The sequence below is a fragment of the Hippoglossus hippoglossus genome, chromosome 2, assembly GCF_009819705.1.
Source record: "Hippoglossus hippoglossus isolate fHipHip1 chromosome 2, fHipHip1.pri, whole genome shotgun sequence".
Lineage (NCBI taxonomy): Eukaryota > Metazoa > Chordata > Actinopteri > Pleuronectiformes > Pleuronectidae > Hippoglossus > Hippoglossus hippoglossus.
Window position 1 is genome coordinate 8359649 of NC_047152.1, and position 21640 is coordinate 8381288.

A 21640-nucleotide genomic window follows, 5' to 3' on the forward strand; every position below is an offset into this window, starting at 1 on the left:
CAGGCAGCGGCGCTGTACCGACAGCTGCCCGCCGTCTCTGGGAGGGAGAGAGGAACTTAGATCGGCGAGGAGGGGCTGTCAGCGAGCATGCTGGGAAACACACAAAGACGACACAGCCAGTACAGTTAGCTGACACACACACACACTGTCTTCTGGGACGAAGAGAGAAAGAGGGGAAGATGGAGAGATGGAGAGAGAGAGAGGAGGGGAAATAAGTGGACAAAGAGTGAAATAGATGAGAGAGCGAGGAGACAAGACAGGCTGACGCACTGTCGAGCAAACGTGGAGAAAGTGCTGGTGATGGAGGGGAGGGGGGGTGGGAGAGATGAGAAGACAGAGAGAGAGAAATGGAGAGAGTGAAACAGACAGACAGGTCCGAGAGGGATTTGTTCTATTTGCATGCGCCGGGCTCCCATGGGGTCCAGCTCCGCCCGGCGAGCCGAGAGCACAAAAGATAACACTTAACATATTTGCTAAAAGATGACAACCCTGCCTGGATCTCGTTTGAAGGGGCCCTTTGTCAGGACGCGCCGACAGGAGAAATCCACTGATACGGCCGCGGCGCAGACTAACTCTCTCTCTCTCTCTCTCTCTCTCTCTCTCTCTCTCTGTGTGTGTGTGTAAAAAGCACAATATTTCCCCACTTCGCCTTACATCTGGTCCCACGGGGGCCGGGGCCGGATCGCACGCCGGTGGCTCCGGGACGGTAAAACAGCTTTTAATGGTAAACATTACAGACTGATAGAAAGTGTCAGGATAATTTATTTATACGGTCCCGCTGGGAGTAGCTCCGCCACCCTGGTAGGCACACACCGGCTCTCTCTATTCATTTGAGGGAAAAGTCCATATTTAGATAAATAAAGGGAGAGTAAAGGGTTCGCCTGTTTGTAAAGCAGTTTCTCTCCTCTCGTCCTATTATCCCTCCTCTCTCTGTCCCTATTAGCCGTATCGGGGGGCTGCCAGAGATGTGAGGCGATACGTTATGTGTATAATGAGGGGGATTATTGCTACTGTCACCGCAACACGCGCAGACAGCGGCTGCAGAGGGACGGATCTTAAGCCGAGGATTGTAGCAAACAAATAGACTTAGAGGAATAAACAAACCGCTGAGTATCTACATTATTTACATTACACACAGAAACAGACACATGCACGGACGGCTGCGCCTGAGCTCCGCCGCTTCGCGCTCTCTCTCACACACACTCACAAGCTTGCATTTCAAAACTCATCTATTAACTTAATTCTCCCTCTATTCCTTTGTTTTTTGGCAATAGCTTTTAAAATGCAATTCTCAAATTGTGTGTCTCTAATAAAATCTAATCGTGTTAGAAGACTCACAATTGTTGTTAGGATATTAAAAATATCAAAAGTGGAAATAAAATGTGGATGATCAATAAAAGCAAACCTGTGTTCCGATGTGATTTTACATCATTTTCCACAGATCAGGTGCAACAGGGATGTGTCTTCCTACATTGTGTGTTTTCATTACAGCTGGAGTTTGAGTGCATGGACACACTCATACATGTAAACACAAAGTAGATATTTACACACATACACACACACAAGTGCACGACCAGGAGAAAGGAGGTAATAGTATATGACATGAAGCAAAACAACTATGTGTGTGTGTGTGTGTGTGTGCGTGAGTGTGAGAGAGAGAGAGAGAGAGAGAGAGAGAGAGAGAGAGAGAGAGATCAGAGAGCAGAGAGAGATCAATGGTGAAAGGTTGAGTCCTCACTAATAACTGCTATGGAAACCAAGAATGTGCAACCGTAGCACTTGAGCCTCTGTGTGTGTGTGTGTGTGTGTGTGTGTGTGTGTGTGTGTGTGTGTGTGTGTGTGTGTGTGTGTGTGTGTGGCACGGCATGGTCTCTCCAGCGTGGTCATTCATTAGAAAACTACATCAACAGGGTGGGACGACTGTTGTAAAATTACAACAACAACACTCTCGATGCCGAACGTGGATTGTTGTGTAAAACACCTGAAATCTGTGTGTGTGTGTGTGTGTGTGTGTGTCATCGACATTGTTGTTGTTCTTGTTGTTAACAAACATTTCCCCTCACAGGACCATACAAAAAAAATATTTTCAATCAAATTAAATTCAAATATTTATAAAGTGCAAATAATGAGTAAAAATCCAAAATATGAAATTTTATTTTTGAGGCAATAATTGAGGCCTCGTTCACTGTGGGGCAATCAAATCCTCAGGAATCTATTTTTATGCTTCAATCAAAATAAAAACTCTGCACAGCATCGTGTGTAAGTGTAAGTGTGTGTGTGTGTGTGGGCACGAATAAGCACAAAAAACAACACTCTGATCTACCTCATTAACCTTCAGATTTAAAAAAGGTGTAATATTCCTCGACAGATTTGTAATTTAACACAAACAAAACCGCAAAATCCAATTAGAGCTGCAAGTGAAGCCAAGTGTAATGTTGTGTTACGTGTAATTCAAATGTTATTAGTCACCAAATATTAATAAATAGGTGCTGTCACTGATGTGTGTTTACCATGGCTGCAGAAATAAAGATGGGAAATCTGACGGCTGCAGTAATATTATAGATAAAATAAAAACTAACACTTTAAAAATTTGTTTGAAATATAAATAAACACGCATGCATCCTGCATGAGGTAAAAAGGCATAAAGTGCAAAAGTAAGATAGAAAAGTGGACCTACCATAGACGCTGCTGCTGCTGATCATGTCGTGCTGGAACAGGGAGAAGAAGAAGAAGAAGAAGAAGAAGAAGAAGAAGAAGAGATGAGAGCATTGGAATTAATTTGAGGAGGAAAAAAATTGAAGGATTTCCTCTGAATTAAAAAAAACTTTACTTGACTAAATACTTTTCTGTTAGATTTTTCTTTTTCTGTTATATTTGTGGAAGGTCCAGCAGTGCTCGGGTATCAAGGTGGGCCCTGCAGGAGCAACTCAATAGGAGAGAGGCGTCTAACCCACATGCATCTCATTAGAAAGTGGAGCCCGGGATGTCAGGCAGCAGAGGTGGTGGTGGTGGTGGGTGAGTGAATGGGGAGGCTTGCAGGGAGGGAGGGAGGGAGAGGGAGGAGGAGGAAGAGGAGGAGGAGGAGGAGGGGGTGAAATCAACTAGTGCAGCTCAATGGGGTCGAAGTTAAAAACATGGAACACACATGCAGGGGGGAGGCAGGGCTGTGGATCCGCTCTGCGCAGCGCATGCACGGGGCAACTTGTTGTAGCCGAGCCCGCTGCAGCACCGCGGCTGCTGGAGCCTCCTGCTGCAAGTTGCACATTATCATTATTATCATAATCATCATTATGATGCGCGTGTGCGATGAGACGCTGCACACACGGCACAGACACCGGGAGAGAAGCCTACGTGTCCGCTCCTCTGCGATTTTTAACCGTGGCGCAGGTGCGCTCCCTGCAAATCATATAAAAAAAGCCCAAATTACGCACAGAGGAATCCGCGCACAGACCTCGCAACTTGCCAAACTGCACATTGCACATTACGCATGCATTAATCCGGCGTGCACAGGCGCATGCACACGCTGACTCTGTGTCTAGTTGCAGCAGCGGACTCTCCTCTCCGTCCTTACCTGCTTTTCTCCTCCTGGCGACGGGTCGACCTCTCTCGTGCTGCTGGGGAAGATGGGTGGGTGGGTGAGGGGGTGTTCAGGGTCGCATCGACGCCCGGGTTGGAGCGCGTAATGCGGACGGATTGAGGGGTGTTACGCCGGGCTGCGCACAAGACGAAAGCATCCCAAGTTATCGCGGCGAGCACTGACCACAGCCACTGCCATGTTGGAATTTCACCAGCCCTGGAACAGCTGCTTCTCAGACTGACCAGTGCGCACCCCACTGCGCATGCGTCACCGAGAGGGAAAAAAGAGAAAGAGGCTGGGTGTTAGAAATAAAAAAATCCAATTATTCCCATAAGCTTATTATGAGTGTGGTTTATATGGAGAGTTGGCAAAGTGATGGAGAGATGCACAGAGAAGTGAAGGAGGGAAGAAGGAGTGAGGCTTTAAAGATGGAAGTCCAACACGAAGAAATTAAAGGTGATACAACGTAAAAAGATTCTAGATTTCAGTCCTGAAGAAGAAGAAGTGTATTAATGTGTTGGAGCAAAGTGTGTGTTTATTCCACTGGTTTGTCATAATGTCTTTTTGTTGTAGAAAATCTGTAATTACACTGAAATAAACAACAAATTAAAGGTGACACATAATATTTTTTGTAATGCATGTGAAATAAGTATATTTCTGATCCAGCAAATGTGGAATTTACTTTTTAAAACAATTGCACAGATAAAGTATCTCAACTAACCTCTTACCTTTCAGCTGTCGTCTGACGCAGGGGCAGATGAAGGATTTTTCTAAATCAGGGGCCAAAATTTACACAGAGGGGCCCATCACATCTGTGCTTCTGTCCAGAAGGAAACCAGGAGGCCCCCAAATCTGTCAGATTGGGCAAATCTGTTAATACAGATTAAGTGTTAACCAAACATACATATGTTTTATTCTAAGGATAAAGCAGTACAATTAACGTACAGCCCTTTAATGCATTGGGAGACCCCCCATCACCACCCCGCATGGTCCCAGTTTGGGTACCCACTATAGAAGGAGACGAAGGGGGGTGGCGGTGGCAGATCTGTCCGCCCGCCTCCCCCGTCTGCCCGAAATGTGTCTGCAGAGCGTCTCTCCCAGTGATAATTATAGCAGCGATATGGAATTAGCAATTGAAGCCCTAATTAGAATGAAAATGTCCCAGTTAGCACGTTATCAAAGCATCAGTGGGGAGAGCAGGTTTAAACAAGACATCAAAGATGGGTTCATTGTTCCTGATCACACCCCACAAGTTGATGCTGCATGGGAAATATGGTCAAATGGAAGCCAAGGTGTGTGTGAGTGTGCAAAATAAAAGGGAGGATGTCATGTGAAAGCTGGAGAGAGGAAAAGTAAATCACACACGCACGCACGCACGCACGCACGCACGCACGCACACACACACACACACACACACACACACACACACACACACACACACACACACACACACACACACACACACACACACACACACACACACACACACACACACACACACACACACACACACACACACACACAGGAGGGTCAGCTGTGCATCCCACACGTCTCCACATAACATGATGTCCTTGAGTCACCACCAGCGAGCAGCATATGCAGGGAGCGCTTCCTTCCTCCACCTGCTCCTCTTCCCATGTCTTTGTTTGCTGGAGCAGTGGCTGCAGCACATTACACACACACACACACACACACACACACACACTCCTGCAGGCCCGAGCTGCAACTTCACTCTCAAGTGTCTTCTAATTAATTGTCTTGTGCATTTATTTTTTTCACAATTCCATCAACTGGGTAAATTTATCGACCCTGCAATGCGATGCAATCAAGGCTGCGTTAATTAAACCGGACTGAAAACTGAAATAATTGTTGTGCGCGGCAGCTTCATGGAGACGTGTTCTTTTTGTCCTGCCGCGCTAATTATTAGTTAGCGATTAGGAAATCCATAAATGAGTGTCTTTAATGTGTAAGTGGGGAAAACAGGGCTTTGTGTGATATGAGTGTGCAGATACATTACCCAGCGTTGCTTTTTTCTCCTCGCTCATTTACATACACAAGGCAAAGGTATAATTCAAGTGTGTTGAATATGCAGCGTTTCTATAAAAGGCTCCCACATTGATATGGAAAATCTCATGTATATAAGACACTCTCAGATTTAATTTTGCAATACCTTTTTTTTATCTGATTTGTGATTGCCACAAACTGCATGTGTGTGTGGGTGTGTGTGTGTGTGTGTGTTTGTGTGTGTGTTTGCGGTGGAGGAGATTTAACGGTAACATAAATCTAAATAGATTTTAACTCATTAGCCATTGGAGAGGTAATGATGTAAGTCTGCCACTAATGAGCTTAAGCTCTTAATTGAATAGGAGGGGGGCGGAGAAACGCGCGCACACACACACACATTGCACAGCATGGACACCCACACTACCCCTCGGTGCACAAAAGGATGTACACACAAAGACACACACACCTACAAATACAATCCCGCCTCCTGTGTTGGTATGGGGAGTTTTTCTCTCTCTCTCTCTCTCTCTCTCTCTCTCCGGGGTCATTGGGGGGGTGGGGAAAGGGGGCGTGGGGAGGGGGGGGAGTCACAGTCACATGACCGGCTAAATTTCAACTCCACCGCCTGCGGACTTGAGTGTCGGCCCTCATCACTTCAACTCTGCACTTTTTTATGCATTTTCTTATCTCCTCTGATACACTTTTAAAAAAATAAAGGAGCCGGATTCCACGTTTTTGCTCATGTGTTATTTATTAAATGGAAATAAAACGCGTGTTCTCTAATATGTGGCACGTTAAAAAACAAAGCCTAATCAAAGGAGCTATTGAACGTCACACTAATCAAACCCTCTGGTAGCGAATGCTCCACGTTGGCGGTATAAGAGGGGGAACATGCGACGGAGCCCGCCGCTTTGATGTCACCTCTTCCAGACACATTTCATATTTTTATTCATCTCCTCCAAATAATTATCAGCACTTAACCTGCCACGTCTGTGTAGACACGAGGACGTCAGAAGCAATTTGAGCGCCGAGCGCCGCTTATAGGATGAAAATGTCCATCTCTTTATAAACCGTGCGATACATTCAGAGCGCTCCCTTGGTAATACAGGCAAAATGATGATATCCAATTTCTTAGTGTCGTCTATCAAGTGTACCCTGATGTAAACAAAGCCCCAGTGGACGGGGGGGACAATTGAGGGGGGGGGGACCTCAAAGCAGGCAATCCAGTGGGAGGGAAAAGGGGAGAAGATTACACAGTGTTTCCAGTTGCTCAGATAAAGACGAAGGAGAATAATGTTGAGGGGAATGAGTCGTCTCCGCTCCGAGCGCAGGCTCGCGCCCTGATGGGACGCGGCGCGGATTCGAGCCTATTGAGCATAAGCTGCTAAATTTGGCAATAAAGGGAATGTGATTCAGTGTAAGCTCCACTGGGCCGAGAGCGACACAGCCGCCGGCGTGCACACACACACTCACATACACCTGGGAGGATAAAAAACATACACACATACAGTCACAATAACTCAGTCACTCTGTTACTGTCTCTTGCTCTCTCCCTCATTCTCCCTGACACACACACAGCGAACGCCTGGCCGGCTCGCCTCTGAGCCCCACACACTCACGCAGCCACTCATGCGGCTCAGCGGCAGTGACTTTGACAAATAACCGGGAAGTCCTGGTGTTGGCTTAAAAACTCCAACTTGTTCGGTTGCAATTCTGCATTTGTCCTGCTTTAATGGCTGTGGAAGTGGCTTTGGAGGTAATCTGTCAGTGATTGATTAGAGGCCGGCCAAATCCCCTCGCTGGACGCATTGGTAGGCTGCAGGCCCGTCTGCTGCTGCTGCTGCTGCTGCACAGAGACACAGAGGCAGCAGGAGAAAGACCCTGAAACAGACTCTTCCACGTGTGAGTACATGTACGTATCCACATGCACAAGTCAAAGAGATAGGTTTGTCCAAAATCAATAAATTATACTGGATCAGTCTTGAATTTCTTAGGTTTATCTCCCTAGTTCTGTCGCCCCTTAATATTAAGAAATAAAACTCCAATGATTTGGGGATTTTTGGAGAAGTCATGCATGAGAGAGAAAAACAAAAACAGAGGTCGCAAGAGGTCACGTTCTGTGGTTAATTAAAAAAAAATTGATTCATTGGTTGCTTCATAAAATGGCCATGTTTTGGGTTAAAGAGGAGCCCGAACACAACACTCAAGTTTCACAGTTTAATCTGCACACCCTATATTTTAAAGTCCATCTCAAATCTGATGTTGGAGACGTGTGTGCACGTGACGTTACAGTGCAGCAGCTTCAGATCTTGCATTAGGATGAAATGCTGTGTTGTCGCACTGGGAAACTGGCAGTTAAGCTGCTTTCACACATGCACTGAACTCCACTGAAATTTTCCAGTGGGGCCTCTCTTTGTCTGCCTATTCTCTCACATGAATGGGTTATTAATTGCTTTGAAATTGTTTTTAAATTGTTTCTCATTGTTTGCTTTTTAACTGATTCTATTTTTCATTTCTAACCTGAAAGCACCTTGTAACTTATTTTGAAAGGTGCTCTAGAAATAAAGTTTATTATTATTATTGTTAACTAGGAACGACACACACAGGTCATGTGGCAGCAGTTGCTGATTATTTTAGAAAGATGGTAGAAGATTGACGAATTTTTCCCAGGAAAATGTTTAAAAAATCTAAAAGAACACAAATGTCTCAGGATGAAAAAGAGAAGCCATATGTCGAGGACGCAGACGAAGACGTCAACTTGGAAGGACGAGGAGATTCAAGAGCTTTTGGGGATAAAGGCGACGCCGAAATCCTCAAACACTGAGCTTGTGTTCTTCAAATGTAAAAGACCAACTCCAGAAAATGTCTGGACCCAAATCCCTGCACGTTTTTCCAGAGCTCCAGCTTTAGTGATGTAAACAGGTATGATCACAGCTACTGTAATCGGTGCCAAATTTCATGCACGTTGGGGATGTGTCTCTCTGCAGCTAAAATCCATATTATCCTTCATCTTGCAAAAAAAAAGGAAAGAGACTTTTTAATGGCTGCACAGATTTAATCAATGCTTATATTTCACATGTTGTAAACGAATTAGTCCGCTGATGATTACACTTCCAATGATGCAATCACCTGTTTCCATCAGTTTTATACAGTGTGGTGACTGCATTCGAATTTTGCATGTTGTCGTTGTGCGATTTAAATTTGTGTTATTTGTGTAATATTCATGCTCCGAGATGCAAAGACTGACCATGCACATGAAAATAATGCCCAACAGTATTTAAAATGGTTTGTCCCTGTTGTAATCAGTTGGAACTCATTTCTGCAGCTCAAACACATTATTTTCTTTTCTTTTGTAATCAAAGACGAGCCTCTCCTTTTTGCCAAACATGTGGCGGCTCTGACCATGAAAATGTTCAGCATGAATCTTAATATCACTTAAGTGATAATTATTCCGCTCGCCTCAAACCTGACTAACAAAATGGAATTCAATCAGAGCGCGCACATAATGACAGTCATTATGAAAATAATGAATAAAAAGTAATAATGACATCCCTATCTGCATTCAGACCTCTTTTCCTCACACATCTCCATGGTGATCGGAAATATTTTTTTCAACTCTACATTCTCGCTGGCCCATGGCCGCTTCAATCACATTGTTTATGGTAAACCAAGCGTTGTGCGCGGACTCATTTAATTAACCACTTGAGAGGTGTAGCCGAGTCTACAGTCGTCCAGCGTCGCCTCCTGCAGTGGTTATTGTTGCTGACCAGTCCATCTCGCTGCAGCGCCCCGTGTCTCTCCCTGCTGGCTCTTTCAAACCAGACAAATCTAGACTCTGCCTTCCCGCCACTAACGCGAATCAGACAATCAAGAACAATATAATTATGAGGGAAAACATCTCACCAGGGCTGCTGAGGAGCAGACTACACATGCTGAGATTACATGATAAATCACTGCTCTACTCCATTACAGCCTCCGAGTCAAATGCAATAAACTGTGACAGTAAAATGTCTGTTTAATTTTACATTATACAGATTCTGATCTCAATGACTCGATTGTAAATTAGATTTTCATTTACGTATTTATAACAGAAAACATGCTTAACCCACATCTGCACACGTGTGTTGTTTTGTGTGTGTGTGTGTGTGTGTGTGTGCACCTGCTGGAAATACAGTTTGTGCGTGTGCTGTAGTTTGCTGGTCTGGGCATTCTTCTTCTTCTTCTTCTTTTTTTTCCCCAAAGCTTCCACACAGTACAAGTGTGTGCGGTGGACCATGTCCTTGAGGTTTACTCTTTTGATTCAATAGCGCTCCACATGGATGGACTCAATCAGATACCTCAAACCCAGTGAAGGGTGATGTTCAATGGAGCTGAAGTTACACTACAGCAGCTCCTCGGAGAAAAGACGGCCTGGTTCTCAGATGATGTTTACATGTAAAGACACTATTCTTTTTTTATTACCTTGTACAAACCAGAGAACCTGAATTTGAAGCATGTAAACAAAGGGGTTCTGACTCATTGACATGAAGCTACGCTGCTAAATTGCTTAATTGTCACCGGCACAGAAATGTTTAGCACATTTTCATTGCTTGCTGGTTGTCAGTTCATTTGGAAGAGAATCCAGTTTACACTTAAAATAAATGTATTTAAATCTTTAACCTTACACTAAAATCTGATTCATAACACATGTACAGCTGTTAAAAAAAAAGGTATTGTGAGAAAATCCAGCTGCAGTTTGTCGCACGAACCTTTTCAGGATTCTTTCCTCTCTCTGCTAACACTCACACACAGTTCCTGAACAATAAGGTCCAGCCAAGGAACTTGAAATGGCCAATAGGTTTCTGGCCCTAGAAGCCATTACTCCTTGAATACCTTGAGGATAATGAAAGTGGGCCAGGGGAGAGTGGGGATGGAAAACTGTGCTGTTGGAGTGCAATGAGCCATTGCAAATTTCAGTTTGAACCCATAACACTGTGGCCATGTGACAAATGATAGCAAACACAGAGCCTGAGCCACTGGTAGAAGATTACAGTCAGCTGAGTTTAAACTGAAACTCAGAGAAGGTGATTTATTCCCTTCTTTTCTCCTGGTTGGAAGCTTTTAACCCAGTTCCAGGACGAGGACCTATTTGTATTTCTGCAACAAGCTTTTCAAGTCAACTAAAATCAACACATTAGTTTGATATTTTTGGGAGGAAATATGTTTATTTCCTTTTTTTTGCAGATTCAGAGGAGAAGATACTGTCCGTTAAATATTAAAGCAGCCAGATTGTTGTCTTAGTTCAACATAAAGATGGGGAATGTAGTCTGGATTTTCACCAAATCTCACAACTTAACATGTTATATCCTCACAAAACCACTGAATAGCTGCAAAAAGACACTAAAGCCAGGACTTTACATTATCGTCCAGTTTCTGTGATAATGGATACGACTGAGATTTGCAGGGTCATTCCTCCCCACATTGCAAAATTGTTTTAAAAGTAAAAGTAAGCCAAAGCAATACCGCTTGTCAACCAAAGGTGCCAAAGGGTTAGTCTCAGTTCACATCCAGATCACACTCTGCCTACAGCACTGCATGTTTGCCAAAAAGGCCCATGTTTGTTCTGGGATATTCGGGCTCACATCCATTTTGGATGGACCACAAAAAGGAAAAAGGTGCCACATCATTGCCTGAACTGGCCCACATCTGTATGCAATATGGGATTAGAGTCGTTCCTAAATGTGTCCTACCCTTAAATTGACGTGCCAAATGGTTGGAGTCATGGATTCACCACAGGATATAGCTTAATATTTCCATATATCGGGGTATCTCTTTCTGTACGTACGCGCAGCACGGGGTTCAGGAGTTAGGGGGTTAGAGTAAGTGACATTTGTCATGAGTGTGTTTTTCTTTGTCGAAGGATGTAATCTTTCACTAAATATGCTTTAAAAGTTCCTGTCATACCATATCACAGTAAAATCGATTTTTTAGGAACCGGGAAATATTTGTTCTTGCACTTGCAGCAAAAGGAGCTACCCAGACAATTTCTGATCGGCGTCACATGTCAGCTTGTTCCAGCTCCGTCTGAGAAATGAACATTGGCTGGGAACAGTCTTCCTGATTGGTCATTTTGAAGCAGAGAAGTGCGTCTGCATGTCCTGACCTCTGCCCGTTGTTTCTTCATGCTCGGCTGTATAACAAGACCATCACACAGCAGCGATGGGAGACAGGTCTCAGCTGCTCGCACTCTTATCAGAATGGGCTGTGCGGAGTGAGACGCCTCAAGGAAGTATCAGTAAACAACGCTATAGGGTTCCAGTTGCTATACGCTCAGGCGCTCATGCAAAATTCAGCACTTTGTAGACTGAGATGGAGCCGAGGCAGAAGGCAGGGGTTATGTTTTAACTGGTGAACCTTCAGAGCTCCACTATTCCCCCTCTAATTCGGAAGGAAATGTTTGCGAATTTGACCTGAGAGAGAGAAACAGAAATATTAATTGCTGCATTTATACATGAAGAAAACTCAAACAGCTGCTGCTCCAGCTCCAACCAGTTATCTCTCGCAGTCTCGCTCTGTCTTCCTCCCAAGTCCTTTAATGGTGTGATCGCCCTTAACTCCACTGTAAATCTCTCCCCAACAGCTTATGGTTCAAATTAATGGCCCTGCCATAAGTGTTTGAATTTCATGAATTGTAATAATACTTACATCACAAGACACATGAAGTCATGTCTCCCTCTCTACAGTGGAGATATGCTACATTTTAGAGGGATGCACAAAGTGCTCCCCTGGTAGGGTAGTGATGTATTCTAATAGACTGTGCTGGCCAACCCCCGGGTGCAGATATTCATGATTCATACTTGAAGGCTGCAGAACATTTAAATGGGACATTAAGTGGCGTAGAAGATTAAAACACTGTTGGCTTTATGGAATAACTGGGACGTTCGCTGGGAGTATAATGCCTTTTATTCCTTCATTTTTTATCACGTATACTATAACTATTCTTGGTCTGGAGTAGTAAAAATATATACAAAAAGAAATAGATTTGAACTGCACTCTCTTTTTTTGTTAATAAATATGGATTATAATTATAATACAAATGTTATTCTGCATGAAATTGTTTGTGCACATAAGCCGGTTTGAAACATGATCTCTGGAAAATGACCAGAAAATTTGGTTCGGATGTTTTCCAGAGTTTCTCATATGAAGAATGCAGAAGGAGATTGTCCGCAACATGCAGGTGAGGGGTGGAGCCTGGGGGGAGCAGCAGGAGGCGGGACATGACGTTTAAATTCTGCTGCGTCAATTCTGTCTTCTTGTGTGTGTCCAAGTTTTGAATTCTTCTTGACATCTTGCTGATCTCACATGGGCTCACTCAGACATTTTACCGGAGGACTTGCAGGAAAAGTTCAGAAAAATGTCAGGAACATCTGACTTACATTCTCACAAAAAGCCTCCTCGGAAGATTTCAGGAAAATATCCTGTGTTCTGTGCATTTCTGAAAACTGTTATATATTGTGAGGCTTAAAATGAGTCTGCGAGGCCAATATATTACAACGCAACATATTATAATTGCACTGTTTAACAAAAAATTATGGCAATTTGTAAGCTGCAAACAGGGTTAGAAAATGGACAGGTATGTCATAATAATCTTATCTCGCCATTATCGTTATCGGTGCATGTTGTGTGTCTGAGAGAAAGCGAGCGTGAGAGTGTGTAACATCAACGTGTGTGTGTGTGTGTGTGTGTGTGTGTGTGTGTGTGTGGCGGAGCAGGAGGACAGGCTTGATGATCCTCTGTCTCCTGGTGACTGTGTGAAGCCAGCCAGCCGTGGCGAGGCTGCCATAACTACCAGTTGAGCTCTGTCAGGGAGATGACCCACTCTCTATTCAACAAGACCTGCCACCCTGACAGACGGACCGACACGGAGCATGATGGACAGTGAGACAGGCGGCGCAAAGACAAAAGACACAAGCTTGTGAATATTTTAACTCTCCACCGGATCTGAGAACTCGCCGTCTCGCACTAAACAGCTGAAAACAGGAAAAAGCCGTAGGTGTAATTGGACTGCAGCAGTACAGGTCAGGAGTCAATGGTCTTATTTGAGGTCTAACACCATTTAAGACTAATTTGAGACTATGTGTTATTGTGCCTTTAACTAAGTTTCTAACCTGAACCGTGCAAAGGTTCACTGTGCTTTTAAAAGAGACCTGCCGCCCTGCAAAAGGCCATCTAATGGTTTTTCAAACCCACAGTATTACTTTAATGTACCGTGGATCAAAGTATTAAACAACCATTTCAGATAAGGGAAAAAATGTGTGCGGAGAGGATTTTAGATTTTCTTTGTGGGAAGACCGTTTGGGTTCTCGGTGTCACAAATAATTACACTGTAGATCAAAGTCTTGGTTTTACAAACGATTAAAAGGCACTTACGCAAAAAAATCAAAGTACAGCTATTGTGTATTTTAGCACATGTATTATATTTCAAACACTTCTTGTGGAGATGTTAATTTATTAATGTGTTTGGCTCCAATAATTTATTAAGGACTGAGTATTACGGCCATATTGAAGAAAAACATTTTGAGAGTAAAGTTTTAATAATACAAGAATAACGTTGTAATTTATTATAAAAGAGTAAAAGTAAAAGAAATTCTAAAATATTAAACCAGATTAAAAATACTGAACCAATAACGTGGAGCTGATGAGACAGAAGATGAAGTATTTAGTTATTTGTGAAATTTAAGATGCTCCACATTCCTCATTTCAACACAGACGAAATCTTCATAATAATAATAATAACTAATGTTCTAAGATGTAAAGACAGAAAACTTTCTGAACCTGAACTCATGTGACGAGCAGGATGACGCTGAACATCAAGTTGGTGAAAAGATTGTTTTCACTATATTTTAAAATCTGTGGATCTTCAGGGCTAATTCTCAGAACTAATGTTAATTGGGACTCTCATTATACACGAGGTGCCTCCACGTATGTGCATGTTGTTGTGTTTGTGTGCATCCAGGCATTGTTGCTCCAGCGTACCTGCACCGACACTGTGTGCATGGGTGTGTTCATTTTGTCGCTGGTGTTTGTGTGTAACTCGTGGGGTCAGGACCCCGGCTGGAGGCCCGTCCCCGGAGAGCTCGCCTCCAGCGTGGCCAACTAACACTACAAACAATTAAAAAGCACTGCTGCCTACCCCCGGGGCGTTGGGCTTTATCCCGCTCGGGTTGGAGAGATCGCTGCTCTGCGCTGCACAAGACTCCAAACTAAACCCTCAGTATCTGCTCTATAACGATGCTGGGCAACGTGGAAGATGGAGAGGCAGAATCGATACGGCTACAGCCTGTGGACCGGTGTGGAGACAGGGGCCTATTATTAGGACGTCCTTTCTTTACCACCTGAGCCACTTACACACTTAGGATAGTCGCACACACACACCGACACACACCGACACACACACACACACACACACACACACACACACACACACATACATTTATCTCTTCCATTTATCTCTTCCTCGGGTCAACAGAGCCTGCTCCTAAGAACAAATTATGCTTTTGTGTTATTCATCTACAGAATTATTACTGCAGACAAGCCTCATTTTGCAGCTCCCAAATATGCACATTACAAAATCAACAGCGTGTTTTTTCTCTCGGCTGCTTTGTATCCACTTGAATAAAAACACGACTTCTGCAAAATTAATCACAACTCGGGGAGCAAACAAATAATTCAGACTGGTGGTCGCATCTGATGCAACGATGCACATAGAGCCAGTCGGCTGCAGATCGGGCCTAATATCCAGAGCTGCGTCTGTTTGAATTAAAGCATTTGGATGCAGCAGCGCAGTGGACGCAGTTAGAGCAGCGGCCAGCCTGCAAGATAACCAGTCAGCCAACCAGTTATCTCCATGGGCATATGCTGTGTCCACTGCTCCAGAGCCATGCTGTCAAAGCCATTGTGAATCCTAATGATCACAGTGCATCCCAACCGCTCAACACACACATGCACGCACACACGCACACACTAACACACTCCCCAGTCTTCGCTCCAGGGGTCCTGACAAAACAGGAGACGGCGGGGACCCGTCAGAAGACAGTGCTGCCGGTGCTCTCCACCTGCTCACTGATTCTTACGCCTGGAGGAGCCTGAAGGCACTGCCATCACACACCCTCCCTGTCCATGGCACACACACACACACACACACACACACACACACACACACACACACACACACACACACACACACACACACACACACACACACACACACACACACACACACACACACACACACACACACACACACACACACACACACACACAAACACACACACAAATCAATAGACACACACAGATGCCCACATACTTACAGACACACATAGATCCACAATGCACATATACACCCAGCTCCCCCTTGTCTCCTTCTTACTTACCTCCCACCTCTTTTTCTTTCTAGCATCCCCGCCCCCCTCCATCCACATCCTGTTGTTGGGGTTGTATGAAACAAAACACACACACACACCCACACACACACCCTCACCTGTCAGGTAACATCAGAGGAGGGGAGAGTTGAAGGGACGTGGCAGCCTGCTGAAGGAATCGTGTGCCAGGGACACGGACCTCTCTCCGTTCACCTCGGCTGTGCTGGAACACAGCGAGCTGCAGCCTCTCACCTCTGCTGAGGATCAGGCGAGTTCGCAGGGAGCTGGAGAACCTCCAACAGTCAGAGCGGTGGAGCCACGCTGAGGAGAGGAGGTAATATATCTGAGCGTTGAGAGGGAGTTCTGATAATCAATAGGCACAGAGAGTAAGTCGGAGAAGGGCGAAACAAAGGCAGACAGAGGGAGAGAAGCACGGGGTGGGGAGGACCGACACATGCAGCCCAAAGGCCTTTTCAGTATCCATCAAATTCAACAAGTTGGCCCGAAAGCTTGCAGCTGCCGTATGTGGTGAAGCATTTCCACAGCCAAGTCCAACATGTCAGCGGCAGAAGATTTCTGAGAGAAAAATCCACAAAACTGAAAACTTAAAGATCACTGTCTTTACTTTCTTTTTTTTCTTTTCCATTTTATTGCTGATGCTACGTGGTGAAGTTGCCAAAGGGGGCCGAGGCTGTGGATCAGTCAGATTCAAGTGGATTATTTAAAACAACATGGGATCATTTTATTAATCTGATTATAATTAGTTCTATTCAACAAGATCCAGACGTTTCAGTCTCGTCTTGATTTTATTGTGCATCTGACATTTTCTAACACTGGAATTAAAATGTTTAAATCAAAGAAGACACAATGTACTTATTGTCTTATATGGTTAAAGTTCTGATGATGACTTAAACATATATATCAGTAATCCCTGAGAAAAGATGACCAATCAGAGAGGCTGCTGGGAAGGGGTGGGTCGACGGTCTTAAAGAGCCCGGAGCTCATATTGTTCCTGTCAGAGGCTGAACTGAGAGGTTGCATAACACTAAATAAAACTGTGAATCAAGCAAAGTTGCTCAAGTCCCAGAATAAAATATATATAGAGCTGGAAATGAGAATAATAGTTCCCCTCTAAAGAAAAGCAGCCAAGTCGGCGGATAATGAATAAATACATTGGTAAACAACTGGGTGAGGATGTAGATGACTGACGGACAGAATTAATCCTGCATTCAGTCCTCGTGAAAGCTGACAAATAAGAAAACATTTTTACTGGACTGTGATACACGTCCATATAATTAATAAATCATAGAAAAATATGACAGCGTTTCTATTTCAACCAGCAAAGCTTTTCTAGACTTCACGGCACCGGTTCAGCAGCTCAGGAAACTCACTGACTAATCGCATGTGTTGTAAAGAAATCATCTCAAGAAACACCACTTAATTAACACTTTTCATACACTTGTTATTTGTAATATCAAACACATTTTTAAAAAAAAGCTTTTTTTGTTTTTATAGACAAAGTGTCAGATGAGGTGCTTGTAGATCATCAGCGTTAATAACAGTCTTGTAAACAGTACCAGGGTGTGTCCTTTAATTTTTAAATAGATCTGAACTGAGTAGAGTTGTCATTGACCCTGTGACACGCTGATGACATGAGGGGGTTTTCCTGCTGGCAGCAGAAAATATGCTGATTCAGACCTCAGCCTCCTGGACAGGAGAAGATTACACGAAGAGAAGGAGTCGTGCAACTGTCGTCATAAAACTTTATTTTCCAGTTAGTTTTAAATCTTTATTGGTATTTTCCTGTTATTAGATTTTCTGTGGGCTCGCTCTTGTTTTCCTGTCCTGCCTGTGCACAAAGTGCGTGGTCATCAGTGCAAATAAATGTGGCTGGAAATGCATCCAACAACACGCTGCATGCAAAACTCAATGTATTCAAGCTGGGAGAATGAATTAGTAATATGTCTGCATGTGCTGGCCTTGGGAGAACATCTTTATAATTAAGCCACTGGCAGACGAAACCTTAGCACAAACCTCGGCGTCTCCCCCTGGTTCGAGGGGAATGTTAAAAGCCGTTGCAACTAATTGGTTCCCCTGCCTCCTGTTTGTCATGGGAACGACACAACAATCAACACCCTCCATCAACTCCTCCGGAATCGGGAAGTGAAACAACAGGGTGGTTGTTTCATGTCACACCAAATAGACTGGCTGTCAGTCGGACATTAGTGAAGACTGATGTCACGCATTAGTCACGTACAGGGGGCATCCGTTCCCGTCCATCGCCGGGCTGCTTCTGCATTTGAGCAACAACTTCCGCAATTATCCTAAAACAAAATGAATCACAAGTTCTTTGTTTACGCTCCGTGCGAGCGAAGAATTAACTTCTCACACTCTGCAAATGCTCCTATTGTCTAATTTCATTACTTTGAGGGAGCACTCCAGCGTATATATTCAAGCACAGCCCTCCACGCAGATTTGAGGGGCTATTTGCAAGTTAGAGAATGCTACTCGAGCGATAACTACCCAGCTCTAGTGTTCGTTATCCTCAGTGTCCACAAGAGCCATTTTCACAGGGGGGAGAGAACGATTTTCTCTTCATCAGGAAGAAGTGGATCTTCATTTTGTCCCCGCGTCTTCCCCCCTGCCGCCCGCCCTTACGCCTCAAGAGATGCTGCGGCCCGATTCTCTGCCTGAAGAGCCTCTCGACGCCCTCAAAACTTACATCACGCATTGTTTCGGCGCCCGGTATGTTTTGCAGGCTCTCGGTCCCATTCAGGTGCTGGATTGAGTGTGTGTAGGTTAGTGGGTGGGCAGCAGGAGTGGGTTCTCTGCGAGGGGGCAGTAGATGCTGAAATTCCTAATAGAACATAATTGAAAATGAGCACTTAGGAGCCGTTGGCGGGCGTTTTCATCGTGCGCGCTGAAGGGCCGCTGTAATCATGTGCTAGACGCCGTTGTGCTCAACATGCGAAGGGGCCACGTGGCCAGGATGCATTTTCTCGGTGTTCGGCATACACACACACGCAAAAAACAAAAAGAAACTCACCACCATTCACGTCTGCTGGAGGATTCCTTTCGCAACCTTTCGTCGCTGTTGGGGTGAGAGCAGCAGCCTTGAGAAGTTTTACTGAAACGTGACATAAAAATTGAACGAGCGCTGCCGCTCGACGTGAAGTGGATGGCTCGCCGAAAGAGCCTCGACCTCGATATTCCTACTCTTTCTCTCTCTGTCTTGTCTGTATGTCTGTGTCCCTACGGCGCTCTCTGGCCGCAGCTTTCAGGATAAATGGCGCCGTTACCTTTACATACTTGTGCCACCCTCAGATGGATTTGAACACTCGTCACAAGCGTACAGTGGACGACTCATGCGAGATAAGTCCTTGTTCCATTTGTGTGAGTTGAAAGGCAAAGAACAAACTCTTAAGAATATGTTGAGCTTGAGGTATGATCACCTCTCTTAAGGACATGTTGTCTGGAAAATGATGGAGAAATGGTCAGAATTGCGCTGAATGGCACCGTTATTTGATTCCACTGTGTTCTATGAGGGTATGCAGATATAAATTCTAGTTTTACAGGGGGTAACCTTGGCAGTGGAGGCGACTTGGTTTGAAGAAGAAGAAACTAAAGGAAGAGAGACAGAGACGGGAGCTGCCTGAGAAGCAGAGGTCACCCGATCCAGTTCTGATAATCCTCACATTTAAACGCTTCGACAGCGACGGAGCTGAAATTCTATAGCCGGCCGCTGCACTCAATCAGCCACAATATCTTGCTCCAGCAAACAGAAGCTGCGCCGCGGCCGCTTAGCACTGGGATAATGATCAGATTAAAAGCTTCGACTGGTGAGGCTTGGACTAATGCCAGGTGATGGGAGCAATTTTCTGTCCAATCAACGCCGAACGACAACGGGAGCAGCGCACCATTGGCTGCGTGCGACGGCGAGGGAGGGGTTGCGAAGGCCAGGAGGGACGGTTGGCGGCGTCCCAACCCCAAAAAAACGTCCCCATCTTTACCTTTTATACAGTATGTGTCTCTGCTCGTCTCCTTCTAATCAATTATTTCCCCACTTTCACTCCAAGAATTACACCATCAGCATCAAGGCCTTTTTTTCACTGAGTGTTATTTCACACACCTCAGCCAAATGCAGCGCCAAGGAGACGTCTCTGTCAGTGAGAGAAAGACACGAGTGGGCCGGCATGCTAATCATCGATCGGATGATTAAGGCAGATGAGGAGGGCTTTTTCCCTCAGTGAAAGATCTGATTGTTGGTTTCCTCCCGCCTGGCGTCCAGGGAGCACGCCGGCGGCAGCGGCTCAGGATCAATACACTCAATCGCGGCTGAGAGGGGCAGCGTCAGTCACGCTGTGCCAGACGATTAGAACCAAGTAGGCAGACAGTGAATAACTCCATGCTTCCCTGGTCCCACCTCACACCACAGGGGGAAGCAAGGAACTGAATGGCTGGCTAGAAGGAATGTGTGTGTGTGTGTGTCACACCTGCTTCTAGTTGGGTTAAAGGAGGAGTTCGAGACAAATGCTGAGACAGATTTGAAGATTTAATCTGCAGTCTGTGGGGCTACAGCCACAATAATACGTTTTAGTTTTAAAATGCATCATAGAGTTTTCAAGCCCCAAAAAATTTGAGTTTTACTAATGACAAATTGTTTCATCCTGAGATATTTGAATTCTATTTGTGTTTTTCAGTTTTGCGTCTCTTGCTTGTTATAAACATCATCAACACACCCACTGTGAATGTTTCTTGTTGTATTCTCACGTGGGCTCATTCCGATATTTTACACAAGTTCAGTGCAGATCAAACTTTCTGAAAAAGGACGTTGTCTGAAAAGCTTCCCAGATAAACTTCAGTTTCAGATAAATTATTTTAAATGCTTGTGTGTGACTAATTCATGAAGTCAATTTCCTTTGACCTGATTCAAGGGAAACACTGGGGCCTGGATATTCTTTAGTTTTGCCAGTGTTTCATCTGGTGAAGGTCGACGTTGTGGTGTCCCATTGTCAGAGTGGACATAATAATGAGAACGAGACTCATGTTGGAATAAAAACTTTTGGAGGAGTTACACAAAGAAAATCATTTGCAAAAATTGAAAAACCTAAACTTCAGCTTCTAAAGACAAAAGTGACTTCACTGACTTCAGCGATAAAACAGCAGCGAACCATTTCTTTTACCGTATCCTTCACATTCTCACAATGCTCCCTCTAGACTCTCAAGTCCCAGCACTTCAAAAATATTACCCATGAAAATCACTCCTCAGACAAAAGGAAATAACAAATCACTGTGATCTCTGCTGCTCTGGCGTCTTGTCAGGAAATTACACACATGCCGCTCGCCCTCGTCCTCATGTTGGTGCTTGAGAACCTCTGACAGAAAAAACAAACCCGTCCTGCCCCCATAGACAAGATCGTCCTATGTGGCGGCGGGTGAAAGACTAGTTAGCGGCATAAGAAGGGAGGACGGCACTTGTGAGACAGCTGTGTCCCTGACAGACAATGGATGGCCCGGGTCCATCTGGAAGCAGCAGCCCTGGACCAACATGATGTATACTGTACATCCTCGATAGCCAATGGGAGCCATCAATCCCTCCTTCACCATGGTGACCAGCAATGACAGCCGAGGACTTCTGCATCTATCTATCCCTCTTTCT

At 44.6% G+C, this 21640-nt stretch overlaps 1 protein-coding gene and 1 long non-coding RNA gene across 6 annotated transcripts in view; one reads left to right on the forward strand and one right to left on the reverse strand.

Moving 5' to 3' along the window:
• LOC117774345 (fidgetin-like) overlaps positions 1–16538 on the reverse strand; it is a 42001-nt gene extending 25463 nt beyond the window's left edge. The window contains exons 1-4 of one of the 5 annotated variants that reach the window (XM_034606743.1): positions 16101–16538; positions 4306–4429; positions 3572–3833; positions 2678–2708 (exon numbers count right to left, since the gene is read on the reverse strand). In XM_034606743.1, the coding sequence (XP_034462634.1) occupies positions 2678–2702 (25 nt within the window). In that variant the 5' untranslated portion in view covers positions 2703–2708; positions 3572–3833; positions 4306–4429; positions 16101–16538. Of the gene's footprint in view, positions 1–2677; positions 2709–3571; positions 3834–4298; positions 4510–16100 lie in introns of those variants that run through there. The other 4 variants (XM_034606716.1, XM_034606734.1, XM_034606753.1 and 1 more) reach the window with 4 other exon arrangements.
• The window catches only part of LOC117775158, a 366941-nt gene that overhangs the window by 124539 nt on the left and 220762 nt on the right, over positions 1–21640 (forward strand). The window lies entirely within an intron of this gene.